General features: G+C 45.4%; 1 protein-coding gene across 1 annotated transcript in view; it reads right to left on the bottom strand.

Annotated features, from left to right (window-relative positions):
* CDC123 (cell division cycle 123) overlaps positions 1–23052 on the bottom strand; it is a 263700-nt gene that overhangs the window by 22669 nt on the left and 217979 nt on the right. The window contains exons 9-10 of the mRNA XM_063926879.1: positions 3486–3608; positions 1162–1190 (exon numbers count right to left, since the gene is read on the bottom strand). Of these exons, the coding sequence (XP_063782949.1) occupies positions 1162–1190; positions 3486–3608 (152 nt within the window). The remainder of the gene's footprint in view (positions 1–1161; positions 1191–3485; positions 3609–23052) is intronic.

Below are 23052 nucleotides of genomic sequence, written 5' to 3'. Positions count from 1 at the left end.
CACCACCTGATCCTAAAGCTTTAGTTTTGTGCCCTGTCTCCTGCGGAGCCGCTAATCCCCATGGTCCTGACGGAGTCCCCAGCATCCACTTAGGACGTCAGAGAAATGTTGATTAATCGGTTTTAATTGCCTAGGTGCATTAACCACTCACAAATAAATGTAAAGATGATTTGCAGACTCTTACCCCAGTCGAAAACCAGACAATTTGGCCCAAACAATCCAGGACCGCAATGCGAACACACTCACTAGCAAAACTGCCAGGTCCCGTATAAGTGAATTCAAGTCTATGGCTTAGCGTGAGCTCGCACTCGCCCCGCTATACTGCGCTGTTCTTGGACATAAGAGGACCCATCTGTATCAAGCTGGATACTGCTGGGAACAGTGCTTGATAAAACAATTTTTTTACCTGATTGGGGGGTTTGGGGTTGGCAAAAAGAAAAATCAACCTGTAAGCCCACGTTGACCACTATTCCCTCAGGCACCCGTGGCTTGTAGCGATTTACTCAGTTGCTTCTATAAAACTTACAGCACAAACCATAAGTGTAAAAAGGCATTGCTAAAATGTACAATGCTTTGTAAATGTACTGATTGTGAAAATTAACCTAAAAGATCTGAAGTAAACACCTGTGTTAATAGTGGTGATAATCCTGATGGCGACAGCTCTTGTGAAAGATAAAATTGAAAGCAATTGGCGTTTAATTTGTTATCAATTTAGGGTGTGTGTGTGTGGGGATTTTGCTGCAATTATGTTAATGCAGCTCCGCTCCCTGTTGTTGAAAGCCGTGATTTGCTACATTTTACTGGGGATTTGTATTACTGAACCCCTCCTGAGCTCCCCACTTCACCTAGTAAGTGGGCGGCATGTGGGAGACTGGCCCACTCTTTCCAGAATCCGTCCGAGTTGCCTGGAAATTTGGGACTCTCCCAGACATTTGCAGAGAGTTGGCAAGTATGTCCTATATAAATCATTATTGTACAGTACTAAAAAATATTCTAGAGCTACAGAAATAAAACTATGTTCTCAATAGTGTTGGGATGTAATTATACAATAGATTGCCATGGTAATCATTTCCTAACCAAGCAAAAATATGCCCTTTCTATAGAGATTTATCTAGGAGCCGTTTCTTCACACTTCGATTGAGGCAGATACATTGCACTTACCTCACTGTCTTTGTATATGTCGAAAACAACTAGGAGACAGAAAAAAAATCTGTTAAAATGTACAGTATCTGTGATATACATAGAACTAATATTAGAAACTGTCTGGTTTCTACCAGTTGGAAGATATTTAACGAATCTCTATGCTCCATTTACACAAACTTGTTAGGATAAGATAAACCTAGAGATTGTTAACATATAAGATATGCACACTTTACAATGCAATTTAGAAATATTATTCAAAATTTAAGAATTGTTGAAAAGTGTCAACATGTCCATAATATACTATATAACAGTTGTGAAGAGGAAAGAACATTTGGATAAGAGGGACTATAAGAGGGGTTACAACACAGTGCATGAGCTGCTCAATAATAAGCCATAAATCTACAGTATACTGTACCCTACAAGAACAGAGCCAGTAGAAATGCCCATGAACAGTAATATAAATAAATCCCTATGTTAACACAAACAATATTTACTTCCAAGTTAGCCACATACATTTTAATCATACCATAAAATCTGAGTTTTTTCATTAAGTATGGAGGTGGACAAATCTTTGGCTAAGGAGATGTTTTGTGTACACATTTTCATCCAAACTGATCACATTGAATATTGTATAATCTATCATCTATTAATGAACCCAGAACTGTCCATGTCATTCTGCTCTGCCATATCAAAAATATAATGTGCAAGAAACAATTCCTTATTATTTGATTTACAGTCTGATTAAAAATTAGCAAATAAAACAAAAAAAAACCAGTTGAATTGTAACATCTATGTTTAAATTGTATATTGACATGGTTGTACTGAAATAAAATTACTAGGAGAAACCAATAAAATAAAGTAAGGATTATACTGAAGTCGATACAGGTTGAGTATCCCATATCCAAAATGCTTGGGACCAGAAGTATTTTGGATATCGGATTTTTCTGTATTTTTAGAAAAATTACATACCATAATGAGATATCATGGCGATGGGACCCAAGTTTAAGCACAGAATGTTTCATATACACCTTATACACACAGCCTGAAGGTAATTTTAGCCAATATTTTTAATATTTTTGTGTGTTAAACAAAGTTTGCGTACATACACACAATTCATTTATGTTTCATATACACCTTATACACACAGCCTGAAGGTCATTTAATACAATCTTTTGAATAATTTTGTGCATTAAACAAAGTTTGTGTACATTGAGACATCAGGAAACAAAAGGGTTTCACTATCTCAGTCTCACTCAAAAAATTCTGTATTTCGGAATATTTGGATATGGGATACTCAACCTGTATATCGGATATCTGTAAAGCAGCACAAGACTCTTTAGACCAATATTGGAAGCAGCCCTTCCCACCTCCTATACTTAAGGTGTTTCACAAAGTCCATTTTCATTTTACAATAGAAACAAAGTTTATCACGTATTCTTCCTCAACCTTCTCTTAAATTATGTAGAGGATGGCCTGGCATGAATACAGATGTGTCCACTTATATCTTTGCTTTTTTACAAATTTGGCACAACATGCAAAACACGGCTAAGCTGTTTTTCACGAGTAACGAGTGGATGCATTTTTTAATTTTTGTTTGCCATAATAGAATATGTATAAAGTAATATATTAAAGAAGCAAATTAAGAAAAATCACAAGGCATGGCTAAATCTTTGAGTCTATGGCATGCAAAACTGTGCCATACATGGTGGGATATAGCAAAGATGTATGTGGACACATCTGTATGTGAATGATTGTGAACGTGCTCAATTTGTTTATAAACCTTGTCAATCCCACTATCGTTTAGTCTAAATGAAGCGGACACTCCTTGTCGTGTTATTGAGATATGATCCTGATTCCAATTGCTATTGTATTGTTCTCTATGTTGTTTTATTACTTATTAATTTTGTATTATATTGTGTACAAATTGGACTCTTTTTCTTACTTAAACGATCTTCGACGGCGCCAAATACTGCGGGTTTTATGCCACCGTGATACTTATTTCAGTGTCGTCGATGCAGCTATGTTTATGTACCCTGTCTTTGTCCTTTAGGTTCTTCAACTGTAAGTCACTGTTTTCCTGTTTTGCTTATTTGTTTTTGTACTCTGCAACTGAGCGCTGCGGTACCCTTGTGGTGCCATATAAATAAAGAATAATAATAACTTACCATGAATGATTGTTTTTATTCTTTAATATTAAACTCCTTTGTGAATCCCCATATAATTAAGATTATTGGGAAATCTTAAATGTGTCTGTTTAAATAATTTAAGTGTGAACAAATCATTATAGTATCACTGAATACATCCTGTAACTTCTTATATGAACTTAAAAAGTACCTACTTACAGTCCTCGTCCAGGAAGTTGTACTGAATGTGCTCTATGAAGAAATCCTGTATTGATCTGCGAATGTCTCCTTTTTGATTACAGATGTGATCATAATATTGTGTATAATCTCTCTGTGATATACCTGGAATAATAAAAGGCCATATTACAATCTATAATGGCTAATATTTTATGCAGGTGACCATAATAGGTATTAGGCTTCCCAAGGATGATAAATGTCACAGACCAGCACATTCAACAAATATCAGGATTATACTACATTTAGCACTAATCTATCAGCTAGCAATACAAATGGATGACTTAACTGACAATAGTGTTGTTAGGAAGATTATCACCTGATATGTACACTTTCCTTTTCCTGTGTGGCCTTCCAAAATCTAGACTCTTGTCATTTAGATATTGGCTCACTTTCTTACTGCACATTTTTACTACACACATTTTTTAACCTATTAAAACCCATAACACGAAAATGCATATTTTCTAAATATTTATTGATAAACTTACTCAGACAAAATTCTAAACATGAATATGCCAATAACTTTAAGGACTCAGTTCAAAATTATTAAGTGTCCTATGTATAGGACATTGGGTCTATATGTATACATACAGTATGTATGAATAGTATATTCAGTTCTAATCATTTCCATGTCTATCTCACTGTCTGTTATAAAGCGCAAAGCATTTCATAAAAAGAGTCCTCTGTTACACCTCACACATATTGTGGTAGGTTTGCCAGTGTGATTTTTTGTTACCAGGTGCCCAATCTTGTCAAGCCTAAGAACAGTCAGGCACTTTTTCTTTTCCTATTGCCCGGTTTGTGTCCTAGGGGTAGCACACATTGTAATTTGTTTTGCAGCATCTCCCATAATGTGACTTGAGGAGCAAAATAAGCAAGCGAACATCAATATTTTTGTTTTGGGTGTGTTCATAAAAGATTAGAGATACGCGTGAAATGATAATTATTGACATTTTATACAAACAGCACAAAATAAGATACTTTAAGATGTGCACGAATGTATGTCATATTAATAGGACAATGGGTCTTAATAGGTTAAGATAGCAGCTCTGGCCATCTTACACAGTAACAGAACACATGCACAGATGTGGAGCAGAGTCCAGCATTGACATCTACAAGCAGGCATTTTCCACATCTTCATTTGCACCTCATTTACTTTCTCCAGCAATGGGGGATATCCAATTACCCGCAGAGGCTTATCTGGGCTTCTGTTTCCTTTAGCAGTGCATGACCTGCACCAGCCATCGGCTCCCCAGCCTGCTCCCGTGTTCCGGCTCACTCCTCCATTTCTGGGTCTGCCCCACCCCCATGACCCCTGTGTAGCCGAAGCACCTGGATCAGGGGAAGAGAGGCAGATGTGGAGCGCCGGCTTCCGGGCGCAGTCCCTGGCTACTGCAGCGGGCACGAGACACTGGCTGGAGAGGTCGCTAAAGCTTATCTGGGATTTTGTTGCACCTGCCTCAGGCAGGCGAAAAAGAAAATCTCCGATAAGTGCCGGCTTTTCGGTGAAAACGCACAAGTTTCACTGAACCTGTGTGTTATGGCAGATCTAATTGAATACCCCGTAAGTATCTGTGAAAAAACGCAAAAAAATCACTATGAAAAATATGTAGTTATGGTAGACTTACCATCGATAACTTTATTTCTCCTATTTCCACATTATTCACAGGATAAACATTGGGATATGAGGTAGAGTCAGCGGATTGGCATCAACGATCAAAGCTTTCTGCCTCTCAGAATGCCATGGGCCAGTCCCCTATATCCCTGCCTCCTGGCTCAGGCAATTCAGTTATTTTCCAAAGCTCAAGGCAGGAGCATCATAGAGAGCCCTAATCAGGCAGGAGGAACACACATGCACACCCTTCCGTACAAGAAGGAAGAGGTTAGTAGGTGAAAGGATCCTCAAATCAGGTGCGTCAGGGTGGGATCCCTGTGGATACTGTGGACTTAGGAGAAATAACGTTATCGACGGTAAGTCTACCATAACTACGTATTTCTCCTGCAGGGTCCACAAGTTATCTACAGGATAAACATTGGGATGTCCCTCCTGATTGGAGGAGAATCCTTTGCCCGAAATCAGCATCCTGAGAGGCAAAGGTATCAAAGGCATAATGTCTAATGAATGTGTTAATGGAAGACCATGTGGCTGCCTTACATATCTGTTCAGCTGAAGAACCACGTTGTGCTGCCCATGACGGACCTACCTTACGAGTAGCGTGAACAGAGACATTAGCCAGAATAGAGAGATCAGACTGAGAATATGTTTCTGAAATAGTCATCCGAATCCATCTCGCCAGTGTCTGTTTGTCAGCAGGTCATCCACTCTTGTGTAAACCGTAGAGGACGAAGAGAGTGTGCGTTTTTCTGATGCCACTGGTACGAGCCATGTAGATCCTTAAGGCACGGACTACGTCCAATGATGCATCTCCGCAGAAAGGTTCAGCCCTTGGAAGGCCGGGACTACAATTTCTTCGTTAAGGTGGAATTTAGACACCACCTTAGGAAGATAACCAGGTTTGGTTCCGAGAACCGCTCTATCTGGATAAAAAAAAAAATCAGAAAAGGAGGGCGACATAATAATGCCCCTAAATCTGAAACTATTCTAGCTGAAGCAATAGCTAGTAGAAAGAGAACTTTAGCTGTCAGCCATTTAAGATCCACTTGCTTCAGTGGTTCAAATGGTGCAACCTGAAGCGCCTTTAGGACTAAACCTAGATCCCAAGGGGCTGTAGAAGGAACAAAAAGGAGGTTGGATGTGAAGCATTCCCTGGAAAAAAGTGCGAACATCCTGTAGATTAGCAATTTTCTTCTGGAACCATACAGTCAATGCTGACACCTGCACTCTCAAGGAAGCCACCCGTAAACCTTTGTCCATTCCTGCCTGAAGGAATGCTAGGACTCTGGAAACTCTGAACGACCTAGGGTCAAATTTGTGGTCACTGCACCATTGAATATAGGCTTGCCATATTCAGTGATAAATGCGAGCCAAGGATGGTTTCCTTGCTCTGAGCATTGTTTGAATTACCGTTATAAGAATCCTCTTGCTTTCAGGATGGAAGTCTCAAGAGCCACGCCGTTAAAGACAGTCGATCCAGGTGCTTGTAATAGCAAGGACCCCGAGACAGTAGATCTGGACGTTGAGGGAGTAGGAATGGAGCATCCATCGACATCTACTGCAGATCTGTGTACCAATGTAATAGCCGGAGCTATTAGTATCATGGCGCCCTTTCCTTGATTTACCTTTCGCATCACCCTGAGCAACAGGGCGATCGGTGGAACCACATAGGCCAGACGAAAGTCCCATCTTACTGACAGGGCATCCACAAAGGTCGCTTTGGGATCCTGTGTGTTTGACCCGTATGCGGGAACTTTGTTGTTGTGACGGGACGCCATGAGATCTATCTCCGGTAACACCCACTTGTCTAACAGAGTCTGGAAGACCCCGTGGTGTAAAGCCCATTCATTTGCATTAATGGCGGGTCGATTGAGAAAATCCACTTCCAAGTTTAGGACTCCCGGAATGAACACTGCGGACAGGCTGGATGATAAAGTTCTGCCCACCTTAACGTGCGGCTTACCTCCTTCATTGCATTTTGGCTGCAAATTCCTCCCTGATGATTGAGGTACACTACTGCCGTTGCATTGTTCGAGCGAATTTGAAATGGTTTCCCCTGAAGGATGTTCTTTGCCTGAATGAGTGCCATATATATGGCTCGACGTTCCCATATATTTATTGGCAGGCAACTTTCTTCCTTGGAAGCAACTTTTTCCTGACACTGCTCCCCAGCCCTGAAGACTGGCATCTGTTGTCAGAACTTCACAATCGGATATCCAAAAGGGTCTCCCTTTGTCCACCAGGCTAATGACCTCCTTACTTCAAGAGGAAGGACCATAGTCTGTATTTTTATTGTCTGATGTAACCCATTCCATTTGGAAAGGATCAGAAGTTGTAGAGGCCTCGAGTGGAATTGAGCATACTACACCATGTCGAGTGTTGACACCATAGATCCCATCACACGCATTGCTGCATGAACGGATACCCTCTGACTGTGTAGCAGCTCCTGAATCCTCGACTGAATTTTGGATATTTTGTTCAGTGGTAAAATCACTCTGTGAAGACTCAAATCCAACACAGCCCTCAAATCAGTCATCCGTTGTGATGGAAACAGGGACGACTTTGCCCAATTTTTGAGCCAACCGCGTCTCTGTAATCAATCTATTGTCTGTTGCAGATGACACTGAAGCAATTCCTGAGATTGTGCCAGTATTAATAAATTGTCGAAGTATGGAAAAATCCTTATACCTTGCTGATGGAGATAAGCCGCCATTACCATCATAATTATGGTGAACACTCTGGAAGCTGTGGCCAGTCCAAATGGTAGGGCCTGAAACTGAAAATGTTGCTGGAGGATAGCAAACCTGAGATAGCGCTGATGGGACAGTGCTATAGAAACATGTAGGTAAGCATCCTGTATATCCAGGAATAGCATAAAATCCTCCGGCTCCATGGCCAAAATAATGGAACGTAAAGTCTCCATATGAAAACAAGACACCCAGATGTACTTGTTCAGCACCTTGAGATTGAGTATAGGCTGGAGCGACCTATTTGGCTTCTGGACTAGAAACAGGTTGGAATAAAAACCTTGTCCTTGTTGCGCAAGAGGAACTGGAATTATCACTCCAGGCTGAAACAACTTCTGAACTGCCTCTTGCAAAGCCCTGGCCTTCGTTTCCACTGAAGATGGGCTGGTACAAAAAACCTTTGAGGAGGGTGTTTCTTGAAGGTAAACGCATAACCAGGAGATACAGCTTCTTGCACCCAGGCATCTGTGATGCATGTAAGGGTTAATAGGGTAACCTATCCCTGGCATAGGAGCTGGCATTATCCACTCAGCTATACTGTATAATGTCTGTGCAAAAGTAGCCCATGGGAGTACAACTTGAACCTGTGCCTGCCTTGGAGTATTAAGGAGGCTTTGGTGAAAACTAAAACAATTTGCACATAATCCATTTTGAACCAGATCCTGAGAGGTTAACCCAGCTTTGCAAGACAAACATGAAATCAGTGTTGGTGCTGCTGTGGAGAGTGTATCCTTCTCACCCTTGTCGCTCTTAGACATAATAAACAAATCACACACATGTACAGTGTTAACTACACAATTTGTGAATTAAATCACTTTAAAACTTGTTAAAGTGACATACAATCCGATCCCTCCCTGCTTTGAGGATCGGAATACACAGAAACTGACAGAAATAGTAAAGTCAACAATCACACTAGCAATCTGTCACAGGTTATACATTAGTAAAAAATAAGATTTTACTCACCGGTAAATCTATTTCTCGTAGTCCGTAGTGGATGCTGGGAACTCCGTAAGGACCATGGGGAATAGCGGCTCCGCAGGAGACTGGGCACAACTAAAGAAAGCTTTAGGACTACCTGGTGTGCACTGGCTCCTCCCTCTATGCCCCTCCTCCAGACCTCAGTTAGGATACTGTGCCCGGAAGAGCTGACACAATAAGGAAGGATTTTGAATCCCGGGTAAGACTCATACCAGCCACACCAATCACACCGTATAACTCGTGATACTATACCCAGTTAACAGTATGAAATATAACTGAGCCTCTCAACAGATAGCTCAACAATAACCCTTTAGTTAGGCAATAACTATATACAAGTATTGCAGACAATCCGCACTTGGGATGGGCGCCCAGCATCCACTACGGACTACGAGAAATAGATTTACCGGTGAGTAAAATCTTATTTTCTCTGACGTCCTAGTGGATGCTGGGAACTCCGTAAGGACCATGGGGATTATACCAAAGCTCCCAAACGGGCGGGAGAGTGCGGATGACTCTGCAGCACCGAATGAGAGAACTCCAGGTCCTCCTCAGCCAGGGTATCAAATTTGTAGAATTTAGCAAACGTGTTTGCCCCTGACCAAGTTGCAGCTCGGCAAAGTTGTAAAGCCGAGACCCCTCGGGCAGCCGCCCAAGATGAGCCCACTTTCCTCGTGGAATGGGCTGTTACTGATTTAGGATGCGGCAATCCAGCCGCAGTATGCTCCAGCTGAATTGTGCTACAAATTCAGCGAGCAATAGTCTGCTTAGAAGCAGGAGCACCTATTTTGTTGGGTGCCTACAGGATAAAAAACGAGTCAGTTTTCCTGACTCCAGCCGTCCTGGAAATATAAATTTTTAAGGCCCTGACTACGTCCAGTAACTTGGAATCTTCCAAGTCCCTAGTAGCCGCAGGCACTACAATAGGTTGGTTCAAGTGAAAAGCTGATACCACCTTAGGGAGAAACTGGGGACGAGTCCTCAATTCTGCCCTATCCATATGGAAAATCAGATAAGGGCTTTTACATGACAAAGCCGCCAATTCTGACACACGCCTGGCCGAAGCCAAGGCCCATAACATGACCACTTTCCACGTGAGATATTTCAAATCCACAGTCTTAAGTGGCTCAAACCAATGTGATTTTAAAAAACTCAACACCACGTTGAGATCCCAAGGTGCCACAGATGGCACAAAAAAGGGTCTGAATACGTAGCACTTCCCTTACAAATGTCTGAACTCCAGGCAGTGAAGCCAATTCTTTCTGGAAGAAAATCGACAGAGCCGAAATCTGGACCTTAATGGAACCCAAAGTTAGGCCCATAGTCACTCCTGACTGTAGTAAGTGCAGAAAACAACCCAGCTGAAATTTCTCTGTTGGGGCCTTCCTGGCCTCACACCACGCAACATATTTTCGCCAAATACGGTGATAATGGTTTGCGGTTACTTCTTTCCTGGCTTTTATCAGCGTAGGAATGACTTCCTCCGGAATGCCCTTTTGCTTAAGGATCCGGAATTCAACCGCCACGCCGTCCAACGCAGCCGCGGTAAGTCTTGGAACAGACAGGGCCCCTGCTGTAGCAGATCCTGTCTGAGCGGTAGAGGCCATGGGTCCTCTGATATTATTTCTTGAAGTTCTGGGTACCAAGCTCTTCTTGGCCCATCCGGAACCACGAGTATCGTTCTTACTCCTCGTTTTCTTATTATTCTCAGTACCTTTGATATGAGAGGCAGAGGAGGGAATACATAAACCGACTGGTACACCCACGGTGTCACTAGAGCGTCCACAGTTATTGCCTGAGGGTCCCTTGACCTGGCGCAATATCTAGTTTTTTGTTTAGGCGGGACGCCATCATGTCCACCTGAGGCCTTTCCCAACGGTTTACCAACAGTTGGAAGACTTCTGGATGAAGTCCCCACTCTCCCGGGTTTCGGTCGTGTCTGCTGAGGAAGTCTGCTTCCCAGTTGTCCACTCCCGGAATGAACACTGCTGACAGTGCTAAGACGTGATTTTCCGCCCATCGGAGAATCCTTGTGGCTTCTGCCATCGCCATCCTGCTTCTTGTGCCGCCCTGTCGGTTTACATGGGCGACTGCCGTGATGTTGTCTGATTGGATCAGTACCGGCTGGTTTTGAAGCAGAGGCCTTGCCAGACTTAGGGCATTGTAAATGGCCCTCAGTTCCAGAATATTTATGTGTAGGGACGACTCCTGACTTGACCAAAGTCCTTGGAAATTTCTTCCCTGTGTGACTGCCCCCCAGCCTCGAAGGCTGGCATCCGTGGTTACCAGGACCCAGTCCTGTATGCCGAATCTGCGGCCCTCTTGAAGATGAGCACTCTGCAGCCACCACAGTAGAGATACCCTGGTCCTTGGAGACAGGGTTATCAGCCGATGCATCTGAAGATGCGATTCCGACCACTTGTCCAAGAGGTCCCACTGAAAGGTTCTTGCATGGAACCTGCCGAATGGAATTTTGCTTCGTAAGAAGCTACCATTTTTCCCAGGACTCGTGTGCAGTGATGCACCGATACCTGTTTTGGTTTCAGGAGGTCTCTGACTAGAGATGACAGCTCCTTGGCTTTCTCCTGCGGGAGAAACACTTTTTTCTGTTCTGTGTCCAGAACCATCCCCAGGAACAGCAGGCGTGTGGTAGGAACCAGCTGTGACTTTGGAATGTATAGCATCCATCCGTGCTGTTGTAGCACTTCCCGAGATTGTGCTACTCCGACCAACAACTGCTCCATGGACCTCGCCTTTATAAGGAGATCGTCCAAGTACGGGATAATTAAAAACTCCCTTTTTTTGAAGGAGTATCATCTTTCTGCCATTACCTTGGTAAAGACCCTCGGTGCCGTGGACAGTCCAAACGGCAGTGTTTGGAATTGGTAATGGCAATCCTGTACCACAAATCTGAGGTACTCCTGGTGAGGATGGTAAATGGGGACATGTAGGTAAGCATCCTTGATGTCCAGGGATACCATGTAATCCCCCTCCTCCAGGCTTGCAATAACCGCCCTGAGCGATTCCATCTTGAACTTGAATTTTTTTATGTATGTGTTCAAGGACTTCAAATTTAAAATGGGTCTCACCGAACCGTCCGGTTTCGGTACCACAAACAGTGTGGAATAGTAACCCCGTCCTTGTTGAAGTAGGGGCACCTTGACTATCACCTGCTGGGAATACAGCTTGTGAATTGCCTCTAGCACAGCCTCCCTGCCTGAGGGAGTTGTCGGCAAGGCAGATTTGAGGAAACGGCGGGGGGGGAGATGCCTCGAATTCCAGCCTGTACCCCTGAGATACTACTTGAAGGATCCAGGGATCCACCTGTGAGCGAGCCCACTGATCGCTGAAATTTTTGAGGCGGCCCCCCACCGTACCTGGCTACGCCTGTGGAGCCCCCGCGTCATGCGGTGGACTCCGAGGAAGCGGGGGAAGAATTTTGATTCTGGGAACTGGCTGACTGGTGCAGCTTTTTCCCTCTTCCCTCGTCTCTGTGCAGAAAGGAAGCGCCTTTGACCCGCTTGCTTTTCTGAAGCCGAAAGGACTGTACCTGATAATACAGTGCTTTCTTAGGCTGTGAGGAAACCTGAGGTAAAAAATTTTCTTCCCAGCTGTTGCTGTGGATACGAGGTCCCAGAGACCATCCCCAAACAATTCCTCACCCTTATAAGGCTCTATGTGCCTTTTAAAGTCAGCATCACCTGTCCAGTGTCGGGTCTCTAATACCCTCCTGACAGAATGGACATTGCATTAATTCTGGATGCCAGCCGGCAAAATATCCCTCTGTGCATCCCTCATATATAAGACGACGTCTTATGTTCGCAAACTAGTATCCCTGTTTGACAGGGTTACAGACCACTCTGCAGCAGCACTATCTGCAGGTCTCAGTCTAGTACCCGAGTGTGTAAATACAGACTTCAGGATAGCCTCCTGCTTTTTATCAGCAGGTACCTTCAAAGTGGCCGTATCCTAAGACGGCAGTGCCACCTTTTTTGACAAACGTGTGAGCGCCTTATCCACCCTAGGGGATATCTCCCAGCGTAACTTATCCTCTTGCGGGAAAAGGTACGCCATCAGTAACTTTTTAGAAATTACCAGTTTCTTATCGGGGGAACCCACGCTTTTCACACTTCATTCACTCATTTGATGGGGGAACAAAACACTGCCTGCTTTTTCTCCCCAAACATAAAACCCTTTTTTAGTGGTACTTGGGTTAATGTCAGAAATGTGTAACACATTTTTTATTGCCGGGATCATGTAACGGATGTTCCTAGTGGATTGTGTATATGTCTCAACCTCATCGACACTGGAGTCAGACTCCGTGTCGACATCTGTGTCTGCCATCTGAGGGAGCGGGCGTTTTTGAGCCCCTGATGGCCTTTGAGACGCCTGGGCAGGCGCGGGCTGAGAAGCCGGCTGTCCCATAGCTGTTACGTCATCCAGCCTTTTATGTAAGGAGTTGACACCGTCGGTTAATACCTTCCACCTATCCATCCACTCTGGTGTCGGCCCACAGGGGGCGACATCCCATTTATCGGCATCTGCTCCGCCTCCACATAAGCCTCCTCATCAAACATGTCGACACAGCCGTACCGACACACCGCACACACACAGGGAATGCTCTGACTGAGGACAGGACCCCACACAGCCCTTTGGGGAGACAGAGAGAGAGTATGCCAGCACACACCAGAGCGCTATATAATGTAGGGATAAACACTATCACTGAGTGAATTTTCCCCAATAGCTGCTTGTATAAACAATATTGCGCCTAAATTTAGTGCCCCCCCCTCTCTTTTTAACCCTTTGAGCCTGAAAACTACAGGGGAGAGCCTGGGGAGCTGTCTTCCAGCTACACTGTGAAGAGAAAATAGCGCCAGTGTGCCGAGGGAGATGGCTCCGCCCCTTTTTCGCGGACTTTTCTCCCGCTTTTTTTATGGATTCTGGCAGGGGTAATTATCACATATATAGCCTCTGGGGCTATATATTGTGATTATTTTGCCAGCCAAGGTGTTTTTATTGCTGCTCAGGGCGCCCCCCCCCAGCGCCCTGCACCCTCAGTGACCGGAGTGTGAAGTGTGTATGAGGAGCAATGGTGCACAGCTGCAGTGCTGTGCGCTACCTTGGTGAAGACTGAAGTCTTCTGCCGCCGATTTTCCGGACCATCTTCATGCTTCTGGCTCTGTAAGGGGGACGGCGGAGCGGCTCCGGAAACGAACACCAAGGACGGGTCCTGCGGTCGATCCCTCTGGAGCTAATGGTGTCCAGTAGCCTAAGAAGCCCAAGCTAGCTGCAAGCAGGTAGGTTCGCTTCTTCTCCCCTTAGTCCCTCGTTGCAGTGAGCCTGTTGCCAGCAGGTCTCACTGTAAAATAAAAAACATAACATATACTTTCTTTCTAGGAGCTCAGGAGAGCCCCTAGTGTGCATCCAGCTCGGCCGGGCACAGAAATCTAACTGAGGTCTGGAGGAGGGGCATAGAGGGAGGAGCCAGTGCACACCAGATAGTACCTAATCTTTCTTTTAGAGTGCCCAGTCTCCTGCGGAGCCCGTCTATTCCCCATGGTCCTTACGGAGTTCCCAGCATCCACTAGGACGTCAGAGAAATAAGCAATATGAGCACATATTCAACTACAGATAAATTTCAGGTATGTAGGAAAAACATATTTCTGCATTACCTTATATAGGATTTTAAACGTATTCAGCAATAGTTTACAGACTCGTATGCATCAGGCACTTATCCAACTACTCGTACTTAATAGTAGGTAGAGACTTTGGGCCTAATTCAGAGTTGATCACAGCAGTAAATTTGTTAGCAGTTGGGTAAAACCATGTGCACTGCAGGGGAGGCAGATATAACATGTGCAGAGAGAGTTAGATTTGGGTGGGGTGTGTTCAAACTGAAATCTAAATTGCAGTGTAAAAATACAGCAGCCAGTATTTACCCTGCACAGAAACAAAATAACGCACCCAAATCTAACTCTCTCTGCAAATGTTATATCTGCCACACCTGCAGTGCACATGGTTTTGCCCAACTGCTAACACACTTGCTGCTGCGATCAACTCTGAATTACCCACTTAGTGCTGTATCACCTAGCTCAGGAGAGTGGGATACGGGGAGACTTCACCCCACTTCCAGGATCGATCAATATGTTAGTGAACACTGAGTGGATCCAGATGCTAATAATGTACACAAACGCCCCATGAACCTACAGTGAACACAGATGCCCAAGCGTCTCAGACGGAAGCAGGAAATCAGTTTACGGCGGGAAACTCGGAGGAAACTGATCATGAACCGGGGGGAGGGGCGACCAGGGGAGCATCTTACTCCCCACTGCTGACATCAACCCCAGGGATCGCAGCCTCAAACTAATCCCTGGAGCCTATGATCCCTGGGGCCTAGCGCTGTTGCACACAAGGTGGTAGCCGCATCAGCTACTGTTCGGTAGTCTCCTTCCCGAAAACAGTGCGGCTGTGTCTTGCGTCTCCCCCGCTAAGCGGAACAAACGCCTTACCTTCTCCCCGTGCTCCGGCCACAGCCTGGTAATGTCCGCTGGACTTGCTAGTACATCCGACATAGACGCCTGTTGAAACAGCACTGTACACGTGGGTGTTGTCACGACCCGGCGGAGAGTTGTTGGAGCGACCCTTTCTAAGGTGCGTGTAAGACACTTTTTAGAAAACTCGCTAAAAAAAGTTTGACTATAAAAATAAATTAAATAACAAGATTATGGCTGCCAAAATCAGCAGCCCAAAGATCGTGGTCCCGTTCTTGCCGCACCAACAAAAAAACCTGAATTGCCTGAGCCAGGAGGGTGGGATATAGGGGACTGGCCCGTTGCATTCTGGGAGGCCGAAAGTTTTGATCGTTGGTGCCAATCCACCTGCGCTACCTCATATCCCAATGTTTATCCTGTGGATAACCTATTGACCCTACAGGAGAAACATGTTTTGTACGTAAGGCGAAATGGCAAAACATACCGCCTGCTGCTGTTCAGGAACTTGTGGACAGTTTGACAAGAAGGGTGTCTGCAGTAATCACTGCATGTGTGCACCTACAAAGTACTGACGTGAATAAAATCTTGTTGATTTATTTGTTGTCAGTGTCCAATCACTACTGTCTACATAGTATGCTTAAAAAAATATAAATATATTTTATAAATGTTCAGCTCCCCCTCACCGAAGCACCAGGAGCTGCTCCATATAGTTATTTCTCCTCATGACTGCACTAAGGCCTTCCCACATCCAACCAACCATTGCTGCTACTGACCATTTGATAGATATCACAATTACAGAAATGGCAGACGCCTGGGAAAACAGCTGCATGTTGCAACTCTATGGGCTTTGTGCGGGGGGAGGAGCAACTTTAGTCACATCTTTTACACCAGTGAAAAATGCTAGTTACATGTAAAAGCTAGTTAAATAAGAACATGTTTTGGTTAACCAATATTTAAGTCTGAACCGTTTCAGATAAAAAGTTCATTTTTGAGTCATCAGCACATTCTTCAACATATTTGAAGAGTGACAGGGAAATGCAGAGGCTAACTACAAGTATGTAACTTGTCAAAAGTCTGTCTAAATTATTATTCGTAGTACAGAGTCATCAGTTTCAGTCTAAGACACTGAATTTTATAAATATATGTTGGATGTGTCACTTGGAAAAGATTTCACACCAGGATGCTGAATAGTGTAGTTTTGACAACAAAACAGTAGCTCTTTAGAAATGTGCAGTGTCATTGAGAGCAACATCGGGCAAATATGCCAGCAGAAAGATAGGTTGTCTGTGTATGACAGAACTGCCTATTCCTGAGGGGTGGTCTTCAGTATGCCGGCTGTCGGGATCCCGGCGCACAGTATACCGGCGCCGGAATCCCGACAGCCGGCATACCGACACTTATTCTCCCTCGTGGGGGTCCACGACTCCCCTGGAGGGAGAATAAAATAGTGTGTCGCGCGTAGCGCGCCACCGTGCCCGCAAGGGGCTCATTTGCGCTCGCCACACTGTCGCCGGTATGCTGGTCGCCGGGAGCCCGACCGCCGGCATACCATACTACACCCTTCCTGAGGATTATTGCAAGACACCCACTATACCCATAGTAAAGAAGAGGCTGTGCCAGTAAGGTGCTTTAACAATGATCACTCTTTATGGAGAAAAACAAAGTCTGATGTGCAACCAAATCTGGCTACACACATTATCTCTCATTACGCTATGAATATTCGCTCATTTACATGCATAGCTCTATGAGGCACAAGGAAAAATGAGTGAAGGTATATTACAGAAAAATGCCTTGACCACTGCAGCGAAGAACTGAATTGCCCCTATAACTGTACTACTCCACGGGTGATTTATATTTTCCTTAAGCTTGTATTAGGACAACAGCATTATGGTTTGCCCCAACCAAACCCCCAATCAGCCACTGGGGACTATTTACAAAGCCTTGGATGGAGATAAAGTGGACAGAGATAAAGCACCAGCTCCTGTCATTTTTCAAACAGAGCCTGTGACATGGCACTTAGGAGCTGATTGGCTGGTACTTTATCTCTGTCTACTTTATCTGAATCCCGGGCTTAGTATATAGACCTCAGTGACTTTCCTTCAAGATAGAAATACTGGGGCAGATGTATTAACCTGGAAAAGGCATAAGGAACCAGTGATATGTGCAAGGTGAAAAACACCAGCCAATCAGCTCCAATATGTAAATTAACAGTTAGGATCTGATTGGCTGGTCCGTTATCACCTTGCACATATCACTGGTTTATGACTTCCTTATGCCTTCTCCAGATTAATACATCTGCCCCACTGTTTGAAATGGAGCTAAACCCATCACTGAAAGCGTAAAGTGTAAACCTGTAATAACAAAGCATGTTTGCAGTGTGCAGCTATTTATCATACACAAATTATTCGGCTACGTTAGTCTACCAATTGACTGGCATTATCAAAATGCTTGTGACACTAATTGGTAAATGCGTGCTGTGGTAACAAGCAATTCGGAGGCATGAGCGACTAGAGCAACTACTATTAACTACAGATACAAGCAGTCATTTGGACGGGTGTAGTACGGTATGCCGGCGCTCGGGCTCCCGGCGACCAGCATACCGGCGCCGGGAGCCCGGCCGCCGGCATAACGACAGCGGGGCGAGCGCAAAGAAGCCCCTTGCGGGCTCGCTGCGCGCGCCACACTATTTTATTCTCCCTCCAGGGGGGTCGTGGACCCCTACGAGGGAGAATAGCTGTCGGTATGCCGGGTGTCGGGATTCCGGCGCCGGTATTATGTGCACCGGGATCCCGACATTCGGCATACTGAAGACCACCCATTTGGACATTGGGACCATACGTTGCATCTCCTTCATACTTCTTTACATACTTTCAATAGCATTAAAAATGTTAGTAAAAGTGTTATTTTTTTTATTTTTTTGGTTAAGTGGTTAAGGGACTTTAGTATCTTATCAGTTACAAGAGATGTGCTCATAACAGCTCATGATAAGTGAATGGCAAATGCCTGTCACACAGGGATGGTTCACCTATGTGTGCTGTGTAACCAATCACATTGCTTAAATTGGTCACACAATGATAACATTGATTTGATAAAACTGTACCTATTATCCTTACAACAAATATTAAATATTTACATCCTATATAATATAAGGCTAGCACGGCTTCTCACCTCTATGGGGGGAATTCAAGTGTTCTGCACACCGTCGGCCACCAGATGGCGCCTGTCAGAGCAACTGAAGTGTTGCTCCATTCGGGAGCGCACAGCCGCCAGCGCTGCCATTACGGTTATGTTGTGCCGTCCTTTTGAAAGGCTGGTAACTGGATTGCTCTAATGAAGGAAAGTAGCCGGCTATAAGTGGAGTAAATTCACTTTTATGCTGCATTGTCTACACTTTTTCGTTATGCAAAACCTGTGATCATATGTATGAATAGTATAGTCACTTCTAATCATTTCCATGTCTATCTCCCTCTCACTGTCTGTGATAAAGCGCAAAGCATTTCATAGAGTCCTCTGTTACACCTCACACATAATAAGATTTTACTTACCGATAAATCTATTTCTCGTAGTCCGTAGTGGATGCTGGGGACTCCGTCAGGACCATGGGGATAGCGGCTCCGCAGGAGACAGGGCACAAAAATAAAGCTTTAGGATCAGGTGGTGTGCACTGGCTCCTCCCCCCATGACCCTCCTCCAAGCCTCAGTTAGGATACTGTGCCCGGACGAGCGTACACAATAAGGAAGGATATTGAATCCCGGGTAAGACTCATACCAGCCACACCAATCACACCGTACAACTTGTGATCTGAACCCAGTTAACAGTATGACAAACGTAGGAGCCTCTGAACAGACGGCTCACAACAATAACAACCCGATTTTTTTTTTTTTTTTGTAACAATAACTAAGTACAAGTATTGCAGACAATCCGCACTTGGGATGGGCGCCCAGCATCCACTACGGACTACGAGAAATAGATTTATCGGTAAGTAAAATCTTATTTTCTCTGACGTCCTAAGTGGATGCTGGGGACTCCGTCAGGACCATGGGGATTATACCAAAGCTCCCAAACGGGCGGGAGAGTGCGGATGACTCTGCAGCACCGAGTGAGAGAACTCCAGGTCCTCTTTAGCCAGGGTATCAAATTTGTAGAATTTTACAAACGTGTTCTCCCCCGACCACGTAGCTGCTCGGCAGAGTTGTAATGCCGAGACCCCCCGGGCAGCCGCCCAGGATGAGCCCACTTTCCTTGTGGAATGGGCCCTGACAGATTTTGGTTGTGGCAAGCCTGCCACAGAATGTGCAAGTTGAATTGTGCTACAAATCCAACGAGCAATCGTCTGCTTAGAAGCAGGAGCACCCAGCTTGTTGGGTGCATACAATATAAACAGCGAGTCAGACTTTCTGACTCCAGCCGTTCTTGAAATATATATTTTCAATGCCCGGACCACGTCCAACAACTTGGAATCCTCCAAATCGTTAGTAGCCGCAGGCACCACAATAGGCTGGTTCAGGTGAAACGCTGACACCACCTTAGGCAGAAAATGAGGACGCGTCCGCAGTTCTGCCCTGTCCGAATGGAAAATCAGATATGGGCTCTTATATGATAAAGCCGCTAATTCTGATACTCTCCTGGCTGAAGCCAGGGCCAGTAGCATGGTTACTTTCCATGTAAGATATTTCAACTCCACCGATTTGAGTGGCTCAAACCAATGGGATTTGAGAAAATCCAAAACTACATTAAGATCCCACGGTGCCACTGGGGGCACAACCGGGGGCTGTATATGTAGTACTCCTTTTACAAAAGTCTGGACTTCAGGAACTGAAGCCAATTCTTTCTGGAAGAAAATCGACAGGGCCGAAATTTGAACCTTAATGGACCCCAATTTGAGGCCCATAGACAATCCTGTTTGCAGGAAATGTAGGAATCGACCCAGTTGAAATTCCTCCGTGGGGGCCTTCCTGGCCTCACACCACGCAACATATTTTCTCCAAATGCGGTGATAATGTTGTGCAGTCACCTCCTTCCTGGCTTTTACCAGTGTAGGAATGACCTCTTCCGGAATGCCTTTTTCCCTTAGAATTCGGCGTTCAACCGCCATGCCGTCAAACGCAGCCGCGGTAAGTCTTGGAATAGACACGGTCCCTGCTGAAGCAGGTCCCGTCTTAGAGGTAGAGGCCACGGATCCTCCGTGAGCATCTCTTGAAGTTCCGGGTACCAAGTTCTTCTTGGCCAATCCGGAGCCACGAGTATCGTTCTTACTCCCCTTTGCCGTATAATTCTCAGTACTTTTGGTATGAGAGGCAGAGGAGGGAACACATACACTGACTGGAACACCCACGGTGTTACCAGAGCGTCCACAGCTATTGCCTGAGGGTCTCTTGACCTGGCGCAATACCTGTCCAGTTTTTTGTTGAGGCGGGACGCCATCATATCCACCTTTGGTTTTTCCCAACGGTTCACAATCATGTGGAAGACTTCTGGATGAAGTCCCCACTCTCCCGGGTGTAGATCGTGTCTGCTGAGGAAGTCTGCTTCCCAGTTGTCCACTCCCGGAATGAACACTGCTGACAGTGCTATCACATGATCTTCCGCCGAGCGAAGAATCCTTGCAGCTTCTGCCATTGCTGTCCTGCTTCTTGTGCCGCCCTGTCTGTTTACGTGGGCGACTGCCGTGATGTTGTCCGACTGGATCAACACCGGCTGACCCTGAAGCAGGGGTTTTGCCAGACTTAGAGCATTGTAAATCGCTCTTAGCTCCAGTATATTTATGTGAAAAGACATCTCCAGGCTTGACCATACTCCCTGGAAGTTTCTTCCCTGTGTGACCGCTCCCCAGCCTCTCAGACTGGCATCCGTGGTCACCAGGACCCAGTCCTGTATGCCGAATCTGCGGCCCTCTAACAGATGAGCACTCTGCAACCACCACAGAAGAGACACCCTTGTCCGTGGTGATAAGGTTATCCGCTGGTGCATCTGCAGATGCGATCCGGACCATTTGTCCAACAGATCCCACTGAAAAGTTCGTGCGTGGAATCTGCCGAATGGAATCGCTTCGTAAGAAGCCACCATCTTTCCCAGGACTCTTGTGCATTGATGCACAGACACTTTTCCTGGTTTTAGGAGGTTCCTGACAAGTTTGGATAACTCCTTGGCTTTCTCCTCCGGAAGAAACACCTTTTTCTGAACCGTGTCCAGAATCATTCCCAGGAACAGCAGACGTGTTGTCGGTGTCAACTGAGATTTTGGAAAATTCAGAATCCACCCATGTTGTTGCAGCACTAATTGGGTTAGTGCTACTCCGTCCTCCAGCTGTTCTCTGGACCTTGCCCTTATCAGGAGATCGTCCAAGTAAGGGATAATTAATATGCCTCTTCTTCGAAGAATCATCATTTCGGCCATTACCTTGGTAAAGACCCGAGGTGCCGTGGACAATCCAAACGGCAGCGTCTGAAACTGATAATGACAGTTTTGCACCACGAACCTGAGGTACCCTTGATGTGAAGGGCAAATTGGGACATGCAGGTAAGCATCCTTTATGTCCAGGGACACCATAAAGTCCCCTTCTTCCAGATTCGCTATCACTGCTCTGAGTGACTCCATCTTGAATTTGAATTTCTGTATGTACAGGTTCAAAGATTTCAGATTTAGAATAGGTCTTACCGAGCCGTCCGGCTTCGGTACCACAAATAGCGTGGAGTAATACCCTTTTCCTTGTTGTAGGAGGGGTACCTTGACTATCACCTGCTGAGAAAACAGCTTGTGAATGGCTTCCAATACCGTCGCCCTGTCTGAGGGAGACGTTGGCAAAGCAGACTTTAGGAACCGGCGAGGGGGAGACTTCTCGAATTCCAACCTGTAACCCTGAGATACTACCTGCAGGATCCAGGGGTCCACCTGTGAGCAAGCCCACTGTGCGCTGAAATTCTTGAGTCGACCCCCCACCGCTCCTGAGTCCGCTTGTAAAGCCCCAGCGTCATGCTGAGGGCTTTGCAGAACCCTGGGAGGGCTTCTGTTCCTGGGCAGGGGCTGCTTGCTGTCCTCTCTTACCCCTTCCTCTGCCCCGGGGCAGATATGACTGTCCTTTTGCCCGCTTGTTCTTATAGGACCGAAAGGACTGCGGCTGAAAAGACGGTGTCTTTTTCTGTTGGGAGGGGGTCTGAGGTAAAAAGGTGGATTTTCCGGCAGTTGCCGTGGCCACCAGATCCGATAGACCGACGCCAAATAATTCCTCCCCTTTATACGGCAATACTTCCATATGTCGTTTAGAATCCGCATCACCTGACCACTGTCGCGTCCATAAACTTCTTCTGGCAGATATGGACATCGCATTTACTCTCGATGCCAGAGTGCAAATATCCCTCTGAGCATCTCGCATATAAAGAAAAGCATCCTTTAATTGCTCTATAGTCAATAAAATACTGTCCCTATCCAGGGTATCAATATTTTCAGTCAGGGAATCCGACCAGACCACCCCAGCACTGCACATCCATGCTGAGGCGATGGCTGGTCGCAGTATAACACCAGTATGTGTGTATATACTTTTTAGGGTAGTTTCCAGCCTCCTATCAGCTGGATCCTTGAGGGCGGCCGTATCAGGAGACGGTAACGCCACTTGTTTTGATAAGCGTGTGAGCGCCTTATCCACCCTAGGGGGTGTTTCCCAGCGCGCCCTAACCTCTGGCGGGAAAGGGTATAATGCCAATAACTTTTTTGAAATTAGCACTTT

The sequence above is a fragment of the Pseudophryne corroboree genome, chromosome 6, assembly GCF_028390025.1.
Source record: "Pseudophryne corroboree isolate aPseCor3 chromosome 6, aPseCor3.hap2, whole genome shotgun sequence".
Classification (NCBI taxonomy): Eukaryota; Metazoa; Chordata; class Amphibia; order Anura; family Myobatrachidae; genus Pseudophryne; species Pseudophryne corroboree.
This window is presented reverse-complemented; position numbering and strand designations above follow the sequence as displayed.